Genomic DNA, 16931 nt, shown 5'->3' with positions numbered 1-16931 from the left:
ACATTTAAATGTCTTGGAATGGCCTAGTCAAAGCCCAGACCTCAGTCCAATTGAGAATCTGTGGTATGACTTAAAGATTGCTGTACACCAGCGGAACCCATCCAACATGAAGGAGCTGGAGAAGTTTTGCCTTGAAGAATGGGCAAAAATCCCAGTGGCTAGATGTGCCAAGCTTATAGAGACGTATCCTAAGAGACTTGCAGCTGTAATTGCTGCAAAAGGTGGCGCTACATAGTATTGTCTTTGGGATGGTGAATAGTTATGCACGCTCAAGTTTTCTGTTTTTTTGTCTTATTTTTTGTTTGTTTCACAAGAAAAAATATTTTGCATCTTCAATGTGGTAGGCATGTTGTGTAAATCAAACGATACAAACCCCCCCAAAAAATCTATTTTAATTCCAGGTTGTAAGGCAATAAAATAGGAAAAATGCCAAGGGGGGTGAATACTTTCGCAAGCCACTGTATATGTAAAGACAAGATTAAATCAAGAATAGTCTGATGGGTGACAATATTATCCTATCACTTGAATTATATATTATCACTTGTGAATGACGCCCAGCATTAGAAACAATGCATTTTTTTGCGACTTGTTCGAATCATAGTCGCACCGCTCACGAAGCCTAGCCCTTAGGCCTATATGTTTTAAAAAGGTTTGTATCACAACTAAAGTGGCCAAATAAGTTCTTAAAATTAAGCACATGAATCTGCTTTACAAGAGGTGTAGAGCCTAACTGGCATATATAAGCAGCGCGTGAGTTTCAAATTTGGGGGAGAGCGTTTTCACCATAAAAATGCACCTTTATAATGAAAGCGTTACATGCATAATTACATTTGTGGTCACTTTTGATAATGGTATTTTCCGCTAATGGAACATTCACGCTTATAGCCTACTGCCGTGTGCGCATTGCTGTGCTTATAATGTGAAGAAATAGCCTAATAGTTTATCAACATTTTAAGCTAAATGTTCTGATCTGTTGCATCAGCCACATTGCTTAAAAAAGTGTTTTTGATGCCAGTTGTTGTATTAATTTGGGATCTATCGCATCCCACAACTTTCCCAGATGGTTTGGAATATTTATTTCTCGCACAGAATAGAATAGGTCGACTTTTGTACTATGGGGGATAGTAGATTGACGTAGGCTAGTGCTTTTGCTGTTTGTGAGGCCTAGTCATCTTGTTGGCTGAGGAAAAGTAAATGTGGACAGTTCATCCAATAACTTCAATATGCACCTCGGAATTGGATAAGTACTCGCGCAGTTGCGTCCCCACTGTGTCTGTCTTAACTTGTAGCCTGTGAGGAAAATCACGATCACGTGACGGAGAGGCGTGTGAGTGAGAGACACTTCGGATTGCACAGCACGCTCAGGGAGAAGGGCACAACGCAGCACTCTGGGATGCAAAAGGCATGGATTTTTTTTAGGGTGCATTGTAAATGAGAGACTATTGGAGTGTGAACAGCCTGCACAAAAAACAAAGCAGAGATCTTGCCTTTCAATCGACTTTTTACAAATCATCATTAGAGTCGCATCATGCAGCCTTACAATGTATTAAAAATCAAAACATATAGCCCAATGTTTGAAGAACAACTAAAGTTACATTTATAACTCTAAATTAAGCATATAGGAGTACCTATTCTTTGTTAACCGCTCAACACAGAATAGCCGCATTTGCGCATTCCCTCAAATCGTTTGGAGAAAATATTGATATTTTATTCAGCTTTGTTCAATTGTATTCTTCATACTATAAAATAATGCCACGGAATTAAAAGCAAATCTTGTCTGTTAAATGAACTAGTGTAGCCCATATCCATTTGGCATATCCAGATAGGGACCTAACTGTCACGACTTCTGCCGAAGTCGCCTCTCTCCTTGTTCGGACGGTGTTCGGTGGTCGAAGTCACCAACCTTCTAGCCGTCACTGATCCATTTTTCACTTTCCATTGGTTTTGTCTTGTCTTCCATCACACCTGGTTCCAATCCCATCAATTACATGTTGTGTATTTAACCTTCTGTTCCCCCTCATGTCCTTGTCGGTGATTGTTTATTGTAAGTGTATGTGTATGTCTGTACTGGTGTGCGTCGAGTTATGTTACCCATTGATTTGTATTATTTTGTTTTCCGGTGGGTTCTTTTGTAAATAAACTCTGCCGTTGGAAACACAGTTATTTCTCTCCTGCGTCTGACTTCTCTGCCGCCAGTTAAACACCCTTACACTAACATAAGGACAACTCAAAGTATGCTATTCTGTTCTTCTGAAATAGACTACATTTTCTTCATATCATCCTTCCTTAGACCTGTCTAAAATAAATAATGGATTTATTGTGAAGGTGTAGGATTTATTAGACTTTTTAAAATGGCTTGTAGGCTATGTGTGGAAGCCAGGAGATGCTAAATGTGTTTATGTTAATTAACGGTCAATTACCGTGAGACCGACAGTTATTTGCTTGACAATCACCAGCTGATGAAATTTCGTGACCGCCACAGCCCTAGATCATGATACACGTTTTTGGTATGGTATTGCTCCCTTTGTTAGCACGGAGAACACAATTGATTGTATGGTACAGTAGCTTCACAAAGTCCTAGGTTACATTTGTGTATGTGTGTGTGTGTACCTGCCTACTGTATCTACAGTGCCTAAGGCTCGGGAAGCTTCCATCCATGCAGCCCCCGGTGAAGGGAACGTTCAGTTATTTTTAGCCAGCCAGGGCTTATTTTTTTCTGAATGAAAAGCTTGATCTGCCTCTGCTGCATTCTCTAAGCCCAGGAACGCAGAACGATTACCATAATAAATTGTGCTACAAACATGATTCTACTATACTACAGTAGCGATGTGGATTTGGCTGGCTTTCCTGCTCTGTGTGTGTGTGTGTGTGTGTGTGTGTGTGTGTGTGTGTGTGTGTGTGTGTGTGTGTGTGTGTCGTGCTTAAATAAGCCACTGCAGCAAACCCCCTCAGTTAATTTGAGGCCCCAGCCCACCTGCCACACAAACACACACACTCACAGCTCCACTGTCACCCAGAGTAACAGCCCAATCAGAATCTGTCTCAGTCCCAGTCCTGCCTATTCTAGTCGATTACATACATCACTTTCCTGTGTTCTGACATCTCAGCGCCACATGAAATGTTGCCCCACTTGTCCCTCTCTCTGCTTCACTAACTGACTTGTGGTGAGCTCACTCAAAGCGACGTAGAGAAATGGCCTCCTTAATTGTGATGAAGGTGTTCTTTGTTGCTAATTGTCTGCTAATTCTAGCTCAATCTCAAACATGAGTGATGTCCTAATATATGGTTGTCTGGCATGAGTACCAAAGAGTCATTCTATATCCCAACCGAGTTGTAATGTAAATGTGTGTAAGATCATGATAATGAATGAGCTACTGTGCTCTAGGCTATGTTTTTCACAGTCTCTTGACAGGACTGTAGATGGGTAGAATGATTTAGGAACTCCCAAGTGCAGTACTTTAGTTATCTACCTTTCTCTTTCCTCAGCATTTACAAAGATGATCACAGTGAATGGTCAGGAGTACCTCCTGCAGTTGGTGGACACAGCCGGACAGGTGAGTCCTTCTTACCAGTAGAGAGATCACTCGCATGTCAGAATGTTGTGGTCAGACTGCCAGTGGGCCACAACATTATGTGATCTCTAATGTAAATAGCAGAAAAGCTATTTTTAATACCAGGTGTAGATTAGATTTCCTCATTTTTACCTAGGTTGAAGATTACAAGGTTAAGACAACGGGGTTGCTAGTTAGCAACGGCGCTAGTAGTTATCAACGGCGCTGGTCCTATGAATTTGTTTATTTTCGAATGCTTCCGCATGGAATTATTACACTGTCTTGTATTTTTTACCTCAATTTTTACTATCATAGAACATCTACGTTTATCTTTGTGATGTTCCACTCTCGGCAGGATGAATACTCCATTTTCCCACAGACCTACTCCATAGACATCAACGGCTACATTTTGGTGTATTCTGTCAATTCAAATAAAAGGTAGGTAGCTCCGCTCGCCCTCTCCTTCCTTCACACTGCTGCTAAAGCATTGTTACTGCAAAATGAACCCATGTGGATTCATCCCTGAGAGATCTAGCCGCTCAAGGTTTCTCTGAATCTATCTAGTATTTCTCTCTCTAGTAAAAGGCATGAATAAACCATTGACGCTATTATTGATCTGTGCATTATCTGTCTGTCTGTATGCTATTCTATAGAACAGGTCTCCTGTATGTTGTAGTACAGAACAGGTATTCATGCGTAGCTAAAATAAATGTGGTGTGGATGTGAATCAGAGATGGTCATTTCTAGCTGTGTGTTTGCGCATGCAGGCGTGTGTGTGCTAACTTGCCTCCATATCAGCTGGAGATTTAAATAAAATGACATCTATCTCTCTCTCCTCTCTCTTAACCACACCATTTATTCTCTCTTCCTCGCACCGGCATTTCTCTCCATCCAACTCTCTCGCCTCACTCCATCCATCTCACAATTACTCCCTTGTTCCTTTTCTCTCACTCTTTCCCCCTCTCTCTGTTAATATGAGAATGAAAAAGTAGAAAAGTTCTCCTGGGCGCAGCAGTAGAAATTTGATCGGATTTGGTCAGATTTAAAGGGGAATAACGGCAAATTTTGAAAATGTGTCCTAGTTCCTAACTCCTGGACTGTCTTGTCAGTGTGCACCTTTCTCACTTAGGGAGGGCGAGGTAGAGCGAGAGCTGCAGGAGCGCGAGCTACTTCACAGGGTTATACAGCCCCCCCACTCACTGTAATTCTAAATAGAACTTTGTGGAATAATTCAAATCTACAAATAATCTCAACGTTCTGTCACAGCAGAAATACTACATTCAGGAAGTCCAATCGATTGTGAGATGTGGCATGCACATTATATGTGATCAATTTGGGTCGCGGGTTCACAATATGACAGTTTCTGAGATCTCAACCAAGCTAGGAGGAAAGGAGCCAACCTAATCCCGCCTCCCACTTTTACATTGCAACCTCATTGGACATAATTTCACCTGCCAATCAACATCATCCCTCTCTGACTGTAGGCTACATCCCTCGTTGCATGGTGTGATCAGATCATTACGGCAAAATATACAGTATCTACTAAAATGAGAGGGAAAGACTAGGGAGTGTGCAACATAATGTGAATTTCATAGGATGACACATATGGGTTATAAGGCAAATGTATGCAAGTGTGTAGTTAGATTGTAACTTTCCTACAGTAGCCAGCTGACAGCAAACATATCGTTGTGAAATAATTTGTTGCAGATATAATAGACAGCCTAGACACTGATGCGTGCGTCTATTGAAATGTGATATATGCTCACTGTCAAAGTATTATTAACCTACATTTACATGTTCAAATCTGTAGAAGAATGACAATCATTTACTAAATTATACAGGGGACTTCATTTTCAAACGAAGGCCAAATTGCCTTCCTCGAGCATGCAAGAGAATGTTATAATGTAGGCAGAATTTGATCAAATGGAAAAGTATTCTTATAGCCTATGTTTGCATCAAATACCCTACTCCTTGAAAAAGTAATGTATTGATTATATATAGCATACGTGATGAATTATGATCACTGCAATCAACAGCTGCAGTGTTGCTCATTGGATTACCCCATACCATGGAACAGACTATGTGAAAGTTTATAAAGACAAAAGGCGGACACATGGAATTATTTTAATTGGATGGATGGTTGATATGACAAAGGTAGGCGGGTATTCTTATCTGAAATGTGGGTGAAACTTTGCTTCAGTATACAGTACATTCAGAAAGTATTCAGACCCCTTTACTTTTTCCACATTTTGTTACGTTACAGACATATTCTAAAATTGATTACATTGTTTTTTTCCTCATCAATTTACACACAATACCCCATAATGACAAAGCAAAACAGGTTTCTAGACATTTTTGCAAATGTATTAAAAATACAAAACAGAAATACCACATTTACATAAGTATTCAGACCCTTTACTCAGTACTTTGTTGAAGCACCTTTGTCAGCGATTACAGCCTTGAGTCTTCTTGGGTATGACACTACAAGCTTGGCACACCTGTATTTGGGGAGTTTCTCCCATTCTTCTCTGCAGATCCTCTCAAGCTCTGTCAGGTTGGGTGGGGAACATCGCTGCACAGCTATTTTCAGGTCCCTCCAGAGATGTTCGTTCAAGTCCGGGCTCTGGCTGGGCCACTCAAGGACATTCAGAGACTTGTCCCGAAGCGACTCCTGCGTTGCCTTGGCTTTGTGCTTAGGGTCGTTCTCCTGTTGGAACGGGACTTGAACCAGGATGAACTCCCACCTTGTAAAAGCCTTGTAGCCTATTGCGCAATATATATATTCCAAAATTCTTTGCTTGGCAGAGATCTCAGAAAAGGTACAGCTGTGAACCCGCGACCCACATTTATCACATCAAATGTATATGCTATATCTCACAATCGATTGGACTTCCCGACTGTTGTATTTTAGCTGTGACAGAATGTTTCTATTTTTTGTAGATTTGCGTTATTCCACAAAGTTCTATCAGTGAGTGGGGGGGCTGTATAACCCTGTAACTTAGCTCTCGCGCTAGCTTGACCTCGCTATCCCTGAGCGAATCAGAGTTGTTTAGGAACATAGACACTTTCGAAATGTCCCGTTATTCCCCTTTAAATATAGAAGCGCATCAAAGCTGCACTTTCTCTCCTGTAATGCCTCCAGACTTCAGACATCTTAAATGACAACAGGATTCATACTGTGTCAAACTCTTTGTCCTGTGTAAGACCATCATACTGTAGTCTAGGCTAGAGAGTGTGTTTAATCCTAAATCCCCCTGGGTCCTATGGTAGTTGCCATGGGAGCGGGCCTAGGGAGACTTTCCCTGGAGAAAGCTGTTCCTAACCACATCCCATCACGTCTCTTTACTTTCCACTGGCCAGTTAATGCTGTCAAGTTGACTTAATGTCTCCATTGATTTATGCATTTCTACTGACCAGCCCGGGGCTCAACATTCATTATTTAAATTGCGTCTCAAACCATGCATCAGGCCTGTCTGTATTATATACAGTAGGCCTCTACATTACAACCTATGGCACAGATGAAACAACCTTTCTCAACTGGATGTCGGCAAGGCAACTAACAAGCAATGGAAAATGCACATTGTTAAGTACAGCAGCATTGGTGGTTCTTCTCGGGAAAGATTTGATTTGCTTAGTAGCCCATCATACAGATTCAAGCAATGGGTCAACCGCAACCGTCTTTGTTAGGCAACGTTCGTTAATGTACTCATCACACACACACACACACACACACACACACACACGCACACACACGGAGCGGCCGGGATAGGAGAATGCAGCCATGTGACATGGGTTATTGTCTACGTCGGACCATGCTAAATTTGTCAATGTCAAGCTTTTCTCCCATAAAGGATTCATTTAAGTTCAAGTGAGAGTCTTCAAGTCTTCTAACTATTTACCTTTGGAAGATTTCTTTAGAGAATTGATTGTTGTGTTGATACTCGTCTTGTCTACAGTATGCTAGGACTTTGTTGAATGTTTTCACTTGTTACTTTGGCTGTTAATAAAGGTTTGAATTACCTTTTTTTGTTTTCTGCTGCAGTTTTGAAGTAATAAAAGTTATCCACGAAAAATTATTGGATATGGTTGGTAAAGTACAGTAAGTACCTTATTCTCCTGTCTGGAAACATTTCAATCTGAATATCTAGTGTTTCACTTCCTGATTAATATGACTAACAGGACTTCCTTTTGTCTTCTGCAGAGTACCCATCATGTTGGTCGGAAACAAGAAAGATCTACACATGGAACGGTACTGTATGCCACACACACACCGATAGTCTTCCCAGAGGAACCAGACAGTTTATTCCATTTTCAGCTTTAAATTAGATTTAACTGGGATTTAATGTTCTTGCGGTCTGTCGTTATGTTTGTACGAGTCCGTGGAGACCTGTTCAAAGACATTTAGTTCACAGACAGGACCAAATGGAGAGAAAGTATATTGCTTCAACAGAGGGTGGGGGGCTGGAATAAACCTTTAGGACTTGATCTGCTGGAGCTTTATAGGCCTTGTCATAAAATCCCCACATCTTGCCATCGTTGGCAGGGAGGGAAAAATGTATTTCCCTGGCTGTCCTGTCTCTTTTAGACTAGACTACTGGCCTGTTTAGACCTTGACGCTAGGCTGGGAAACTGGTCCAGTCTGCTCTCAGCTGTCTTTGGCTCTGACTTTGTTTTAAAGACTGCAGGGTCAGGTCGGTCTGCTCTGTGTTTGGGTCAGAGTGACATTAGTTATATCTATTTCAGACAGAATTTACGGTATAAAAAAGAATAAATCGGGCAATGTTTATATGACCCCATTTTTACCGGGATCCTGTTGTGCAGCCAGCACTGGTGACGGGTGGGAGTAGAGGTGTGTAGATTTGGTTGGGCGTCTTAAAAAAAAAAAAATTATCCATTGAATATACAATTATGTTACTGGTCTGTGCAGCCTATAGGCTACATGGCTACGCCATGCAAATTAAATCAATAGGGGGTTCTACTAAGCTATATGGAATTGTTTTAAGATGGTCATACCAAGGATCATTTAACTATTTGATTTGGAATTTTAGGACCCGTTTTAGGTATTTAAAATAAAAGGTAACACTTTACTTGACACCCAGCGTCATAACACGTTATGACACGGTCATAACCATGTCATAATATGTCATAACAGCAGACATAACTTGTCAGAACCTGTTATAATATGATCATAACACTGTCATGACATATATTTTAACCTGTTGTGACATATATTGTGTTATTGTATAGCTGGTTATGACACCTACATAGGAGTGTAAAAATCGACAAAACCTACCATAGTAGTTATTTTATGGCTGGTTATGACACCTACATAAGGGTGACAAAACCTACCACAGTATTTATTTTATGGCTGGTTATGACACCTACATAAGGGTGTCAAAACCTACCACAGTAGTTATTTTATGGCTGGTTATGACACCTACATAAGGGTGACAAAACCTACCACAGTTGTTATTTTATGGCTGGTTATGACACCTACATAAGGGTGACAAAACCTACCACACAAGGCAAAACATTCCATTACATCATAGCATGCGTCTCAACAGTATGTTTATGTTATATATAAAAAATATGTTTTTTTTAATTGACCATATTAAATTATAATTGTAAATGATTGATGTCATTGATGTCAGACATGCAACTACATACCCCAATGGTCTGTTGCTGATGACTGGGATGAATGTAGGACCAGATTTCAGGAGCAGGACAAGACACCCTCTTTGTGACTGATGACTGACATAAGGGCATGTATGTGACAGGCCTATCTGGCTTATATGATCATGATGGTCATAATGCTTCTTGACAATGACATAAAGTGTATTTTTGTTGTCCAAATAAAGTGACACAGGATGGTCATAATGCTTCATGAGTTATTTAAAATATGATGAAAAAAACACGACTGTAAATAATTCATTACAACAACAACGGATTTAAGAAACAAACTTTCCAACGAAAGGAAACTTCTTGGCAGGGAAAAAAATTATTTGAATAAATGTGGGTTTTGACACTGTTATGTAGGTGTCATAACCAGCCATAAAATAACGCAATATATATATATATATTTTTTTTCACCTTTATTTAACCAGGTAGGCTAGTTGAGAACAAGTTCTCATTTACAACTGCGACCTGGCCAAGATAAAGCAAAGCAGTGCGATACAAACAACAACACAGAGTTACACATTGAATAAACAAACATACAGTCAATAATACAATAGAAAAAGTATATATACAGTGTGTGCAAATGAGGTAAGATAAGGGAGGTAGGCAATAAATAGGGGTTCAAAGGAGCAAAAATAAATAACGGTATGGGGATGAGGTAGTTGGATGGGCTATTTACAGATGGGCTATGTACAGGGATCTGTGAGCTGCTCTGACAGCTGGTGCTTAAAGTTAGTGAGGGAGATATGAGTCTTCAGCTTCAGTGATTTTTGCAATTCATTCCAGTTAATATGTGTCAATATATGTAGTAAATAATATAGGTCATGACAGTGTTATGACCATATTATGGCAGGCTATGACAAGTTATATAAGCTGTTATGCCATTATGACATGGTAATGAACGTGTCATTATGTGTTATTACACTGGGCGTCAAGTAAAGTGTTACCCCCCCCCCAAAATTAAAACAATTATTTGATGAAACGTTGAATTTGGCCTTACTGCTATTAGCCCATAGAAACACATTGAATAATAGATGTATACATGGAAAAACAGATGGTCAAAAACAAATCAAAAGGAAGTTTGTTTTTAAGTGGCTGTCCTAAATCTGAGAGATATAAAAAAGATCAGGAAATTATTATTTCGTTTTTTTATCCATATAAAACAAAAAATATGTTGGGCACTAAACTACATCCATATGTACTTCCACTATCTTCAGACTTGTGAGGCTTGTGGGTGTCCTAGAGCAACAACCGACATGTACTGTACGTGTTCGTTAGAGTCTCATCTTTCCATAGATTGGTCATAGTTTCTAGGCCAAACCGTTCGGATGCTACAGATGTTTTTGTGAGAAGACTGGTTTTCAGGATGTCTCATAGTCTGGCAAACACCGCTGTAGCTCAGCCACCTTCCAGCGTAGATGCAGACACAGCCCATGCAAAAGAAATATATATATAGCTTAAACAGACAGATTTTGTTGGGGATTTTTTAATGATTATGTTAATTAGATGTCCGCGCAGGTGTGGACATAGACTCTAGGGGGTTAAACAGACAAGACAAACTTACATTCCCCTGCCCTGATCACATTCAACACAAATATATCACTACAGACTCTGGTTCGATTCCAGGCTGTATCACAACCGGCTGTGATTGGGAGTCCCATGGGGCAGTGCGCAATTGGCCCAGCATTGTCCGGGGTAGGCCGTCATTGTAAATAAGAATTTGTTCTTAACTGACTTGCCTAGTTAAAGGTTACATTTTTTTTTTTTAAATACAAATGTAAATATGTTATACTAAGATTGTAATGGAATATAACAGAATAAAATATAAATATTTTTCCCAAACAATTTGAGTGTCCGAGGAATGTGTGGAACCGCTGTTATTCTTCAAAAAGTGGTATTTTTAAACAGAGACCATGTCCTTATTTGTTTTGTTTGTTTGCTTTAGAAACCTTAGAGTCTGCTCTTTCCGACCTTGTATAGAAATCTACTTTCTGAACTGGTTTACCTCTGTAGGATGATTTGAGAAAGTCCGTTTTTAGGTTTAAAAAAATCATCCAGATTGTTGTTTTTTTCAGCTTGTTAGATATCATGCACATTGTTAGCTTGCTAACTGACATGATCCACTTCCCCTGTGTGTGTCATTTCTTACCAGGCCTGTACAGTGCACTCTGCTTGCTCAACACACTTCTGAAAATGGGTCACTCACTCATAGCTCTCCCTCGTTCCTCCTCCCTCCTTTTTTTTCATCCATCCTTCCTCCTGCCTCCTCTATCATTCCCAGAATAAACAGGAAATGTAGCACAGCCAGCTCATAGTGGGAAGTAGTGACAGCTACTCTGACATCCCTTCCACACACACACATACACATGCACACATCAACCCACGCATGCACACACTCTGGCCCCATTATGATGATGTGCACTCTGTAAGGAGTGTTGAAGGGATTCATATGCTTCTCAGTGTGGAGTGAGTACAAACACAGACACACAGGAGCATAGTAGCCCTGGGGCCAGCTGGAATTCTATTAGCCAATTAAAGTAATCAAGGCATTACTGATCACTTCCCCTTTCTCTCTCTCTCTCTTTCTCTTTCTCTCTCTCAATTTTTTCCCCAATGTATCTCTTTCTCTGTCTATCCTAATGACTTCTCCATAGTAAAGCATACCTCCCAAACTATCATTCTACCCTGAAATAGACTAGAGACTAAATATATACAATGTAATATACATTGTATTGTTTACTGCTAAACAGTACAGTATATCGCCCTTTATCTTCTAACTGCATTATCTTATTTGTGTGTGTGTGTGTGTGTGTGTGTGTGTGTGTGTGTGTGTGTGTGTGTGTGTGTGTGTGTGTGGTGTGTGTGTGTGTGTGTGTGTGGTGTGTGTGTGTGTGTTGACAGACCTCATTAAACAAGGGCTGGGAAAGGCTTGCGCCGGGGCGAAGTGAGGAACCGGCTGAACCTTTGGATGAATCAATAACTCCAGGCTATTAAATCCCAGGAGTGAATGTTAGGGATGCAGAGTGCTGTAGTACAGTTACACCAGTCAGCAGATACGCCACTAGGCTATAAAGCCTATAGATTTTGGCTCGGCTGAAAAAGACTCATGCGATGCAGTTAGAATCCGTCAGGGGGGGTGGTATCTTAGCATCGCAATAGTATCTAATCTGATCCCAGGTCTGTTTAGGCTGCGACCGTAGGAGTTGACTATACAGGACAAACCAATCTTGGATCAGGCTAGTGTAAAAAGACATGGAGGAGAGATGGTGTAGTGAATGCCTGGGACAGTATAGGGAGAGTGACCACAGATCAGTTTCTCCATTAGCGCCTTACCCTCCTATAGCTAATGCTCCCACATGTGGTTATAGACTGTTGTTACATGCAAATGGTGTTCACTGTGATATTGGGTTCCCCTCAGTACAACCAGGAACTGTGGGTATAGGCTGTTCTGCTGTTACAAGCTAATTGTAGACAATGTGATATGTTTTTCCCTCTCCTCAGTGTAATCAGTTGTGAAGAAGGCAAAGCGCTGGCTGACTCATGGAACGCAGCATTCATGGAGTCCTCCGCTAAAGAGAACCAGGTGATGATGATGATGATGATGACACCAGCCACTCCCAGATAGATATATAGTTTGGCCAACTCTGTTTTGACATCTAGTATTGTAATGGGTGCCATCTTGGCACAGAATGTTCCAAGGCAATTACAGTCTAGTTTGAATTTAAATTGGAAGAGTAATCTAAAGGAAGGCACATTTGGTGCCAACGTGGCCTGGACGCATCAATGCATCATTCAACAGAATTGTTGCTATTTCCCTATTGTACCACAATAGGCATGTTAGATCCATTGATCAATGCTACTGTGTTGATGATATCAAAATAGTGTTTGTATCAAATATTCCCCTCGTCATGTAGAATGTTTGGATTTCCTACTTTCTTTCTATCCTAGCAATAACAATTAATATGTCACGTTGGTTTACACTAGATTGTAGCATTTGCAAGCACAGAGCAGACAAAACACCCATCTGCACAGCCCTGTTATTGTGATATGACATTTCCTCCCTCTGACTTCCTGTTTTCTGGGTGAGTCAGACAGCGGTGGAGGTGTTCAAGAGGACCATCCTGGAGGCGGAGAAGATGGAGGGGGGAGCCCCCCAGGGCAGGACATCCTGCTCCCTGATGTAACCCTCCTTCCCCGGCCCCCCAGGCCCTCAAACACCGTCCCCAACCACAGCACTGGACACTGGGAAATCCCTCTACTTGAAGTGGCTAACTACCTGTTTTCCTCCCTCGAGAAACATCTGTCTTTTTTCTTTTTCTTTTCTAAAGTTCTTTTTTCATTTCCAGAAGGACAGACGAAGACTTCGACATTAAGAGTAACAATCGATCCCAGCTTAGGGTACACCCGTCTTGCTCCCCCCGACTTCCCCTTTTTCTGAGAAACCAAACGTGGTGAAATATCTAGCCTTACTACTCCTCATTTAAAGCCTGTAATCTCTTTTCTACCTGACCTCCCTGCCCCTCCCTTCCCCTTGAAAAGTTTGTATATTGTATTTCTTAAAATGTTATTATTATGGCCACTACAGTTGGCCAGCATTCATTTGCTAGTCTAGTGAATGTTGATTCTGTTTTTTGATTGTAATCATTAAATCAGCATATTGTTTCACTAGAGTTTGATTTTCTTATTTCTCAAAATGTGATGTTTTTTTTGTTTTATACAAATTATCAGAATACACACGAGAGTGTTTTGATACATTATATAATTCATATAGTATATGATATATCTTTTCCCTTACCAGAGATAAGGGATTCAGTATTCTACTTCCAGTTGGCTCCTCTACCTCAGAACCTGTCAAAACGCTGATGTTGCCACTCAGTCAGGGAAACAGTATGTGCCATCACACTGCTCCACACATTCACTCTCGCCAGCTCTCAGAGGGGGGGGGCGTGATAATTAACGTTACCAAGGAGAAATGGAAACCTGGTGTTTTGGAATAATATGTGTCCACGAGAGATCTACTACTCATTATATTCATCTCTATTAGCCAGTTGGAGATGGTTTCTAATTATAGGATTCACAATTCACTTCTAGCTGTTCTTTCCTCCATAGAATACATGAATTTCATTGTCGGAGACAGAGGCTTGTCCAGAAACAATCCCAACCCCCCGCAAAAAAAAACATATATACAATATATACACTACCGTTCAAAAGTTCGGGGTCACTTAGAAATGTCCTTGTTTTTGAAAGAAAAGTTAAAAAAATGTGTCCATTAAAATAACATCAAATAGATCAGAAATAGTGTGGACATTGTTAATGTTGTAAATGACTATTGAAGCTGGAAACGGACAATTTTTTTAATGGAACATATACATTATCAGCAACCATCACTCCTGTGTTCCAATGGCACGTTGTGCTAGCTAATCCAAGTTTATCATTTTAAAAGGCTAATTGATCATTAGAAAACCCTTTTGCAATTATGTTAGCACAGCTGAAAACTGTTGTCCTGATTAAAGAAGCAATAAAACTGGCCTTCAGACTAGTTGAGTATCTGGAGCATCAGCATTTGTGGGTTCGATTACAGGCTCAAAATGGCTAGAAACAAAGAACTTTCTTCTGAACTCGTCAGTCTATTCTTGTTATGAGAAAAGAAGGCTATTCCATGCGAGAAATTGCCAAGAAACTGAAGATCTCGTAGAAAGCTGTGTACTACTCCCTTCACAGAACAGCGCAAACTGGCTCTAACCGGAATAGAAAGAGGAGTGTGAGACCCAGGTGTACAACTGAGCAAGAGGACAAATACATCAGCGTCTAGTATGAGAAACAGACGCCTCACAAGTCCTCAACTGGCAGCTTCATTAAATAAACTCAGCAAAAAGAGAAACATCCCTTTTTCAGGTCCCTGTCTTTCAAAGATAATTTGTAAAAATTACAAATAACTTCACATATCTTCATTGTAAAGGGTTTAAACACTGTTTCCCATGCTTGTTCAATGAGCCATAAACAATTAATGAACATGCACCTGTGGAACGGTCGTTAAGACACTAACAGCTTACAGACGGTAGGCAATTAAGGTCACAGTTATGAAAACTTAGGACACTACAGAGGCCTTTCTACTGACTCTGAAAAACACCAAAAGAAAGATGCCCAGGATCCCTGCTCATCTGCGTGAACGTGCCTTAGGCATGCTGCAAGGTGGCATGAGGACTGCAGATGTGGCCAGGGCAATAAATTGTAATGTCCGTACTGTGAGACGCCTAAGACAGCGCTACAGGGAGACAGGACGGACAGCTGATCGTCCTCGCTGTGGCAGACCACGTGTAACAACACCTGCACAGGATCGGTACATCCTAACATCACACCTGCAGGACAGGTACAGGATGGCAACAACAACTGCCCGAGTTACACCAGGAATGCACAAGCCCCCCATCAGTGCTCAGACTGTCCAGAATAGGCTGAGAGAGGCTGGACTGAGGGCTTGTTGTAAAGCAGGTCCTCACCTACATCACCGGCAACAACGCCGCCTATGGGCACAAACTCACCGTCGCTGGACCAGACAGGACTAGCAAAAAGTGCTCTTCAATGACGATTCGCGTTACACCGAGGCCTGTACTCTGGAGCGGGATCGATTTGGAGGTGGAGGGTCCGTCATGGTCTGGGGGGGGGTGTGTCACAGCATCATTGGACTGAGCTTGTTGTCATTGCAGGCAATCTCAACCCTGTGCGTTACAGGGAAGACATCCTCCTCCCTCATGTGGTACCCTTCCTGCAGGCTCATCCTGACATGACCCTCCAGCATGACAATGCCATCAGCCATACTGCTTGTTCTGTGCATGATTTCTTGCAAGACAGGAATGTCAGTGTTCTGCCATGGCCAGCGAAGAGCCTGGATCTCAATCCCATTGAGCATGTCTGGGATCTGTTGGATCGGAGGGTGAGGGCTCGGGCCATTCTCCCCAGAAATGTCTGGGAACTTGCAGGTGCCTTGGTGGAAGAGTGGGGTAACATCTCACAGCAAGAACTGGCAAATCTGGTGCAGTCCATGAGGAGGAGATGCACTGCAATACTTAATGCAGCTGGTGGCCACACCAGATACTGACCGTTACTTTTCATTTTGACCCCTCCTTTGTTCAGGGACACATTATTCCATTTCTGTTAGTCACATGTCTGTGGAACTTGTTCAGTTTATGTCTCAGTTGTTGAGTCTTGTTATGTTCATACAAATATTTACACTTGTTAATTAAGTTTGCTGAAAATAAACGCAGTTGACAGTGAGAGGACGTTTCTTTTTTTGCTGAGTTTACTACCCGCAAAACACCAGTCTCAACGTCAACAGTGAAGAGGCGACTCCGGGATGCTGGCCTTCTAGGCAGAGTTCCTCTGTCCAGTGTCTGTGTTCTTTTGCCCATCTTAATCTTTTATTTTTATTGGCCAGTCTGAGATATGTCTTTTTCTTTGCAACTCTACCTATAAGGCCAGCATCCTGGAGTCGCCTCATCACTGCTGATGTTGAGACTGGTGTTTTGCAGGTACTATTTAATATCTTAATCTTTTATTTTTATTGGCCAGTCTGAGATATGTATTTTTCTTTGCAACTCTACCTATAAGGCCAGCATCCTGGAGTCGCCTCGTCACTGCTGACATTGAGACTGGTGTTTTCCAGGTACTATTTAATGAAGCTGCCAGTTGAGGACTTGTGAGGCGTCT

General features: G+C 41.2%; 1 protein-coding gene across 3 annotated transcripts in view; it reads left to right on the top strand.

The window, feature by feature from the left end:
* Positions 1-13892, top strand: part of LOC139531750 (GTP-binding protein Rheb-like) — a 35631-nt gene extending 21739 nt beyond the window's left edge. For 2 of the 3 annotated variants that reach the window (XM_071328513.1, XM_071328514.1), the window contains 6 exons: positions 3487-3554; positions 3907-3989; positions 7594-7650; positions 7753-7800; positions 12729-12810; positions 13319-13892. In XM_071328513.1, coding sequence (XP_071184614.1) covers positions 3487-3554; positions 3907-3989; positions 7594-7650; positions 7753-7800; positions 12729-12810; positions 13319-13411 — 431 coding nt within the window. In that variant the 3' untranslated portion in view covers positions 13412-13892. The remainder of the gene's footprint in view (positions 1-3486; positions 3555-3906; positions 3990-7593; positions 7651-7752; positions 7801-12728; positions 12811-13318) is intronic. The other variant, XM_071328516.1, reaches the window with a different exon arrangement.
* The last annotated feature ends 3039 nt before the right edge of the window (positions 13893-16931 follow it).

Source organism: Salvelinus alpinus, chromosome 10 (genome assembly GCF_045679555.1).
Source record: "Salvelinus alpinus chromosome 10, SLU_Salpinus.1, whole genome shotgun sequence".
NCBI lineage: Eukaryota > Metazoa > Chordata > Actinopteri > Salmoniformes > Salmonidae > Salvelinus > Salvelinus alpinus.
This window is presented reverse-complemented; position numbering and strand designations above follow the sequence as displayed.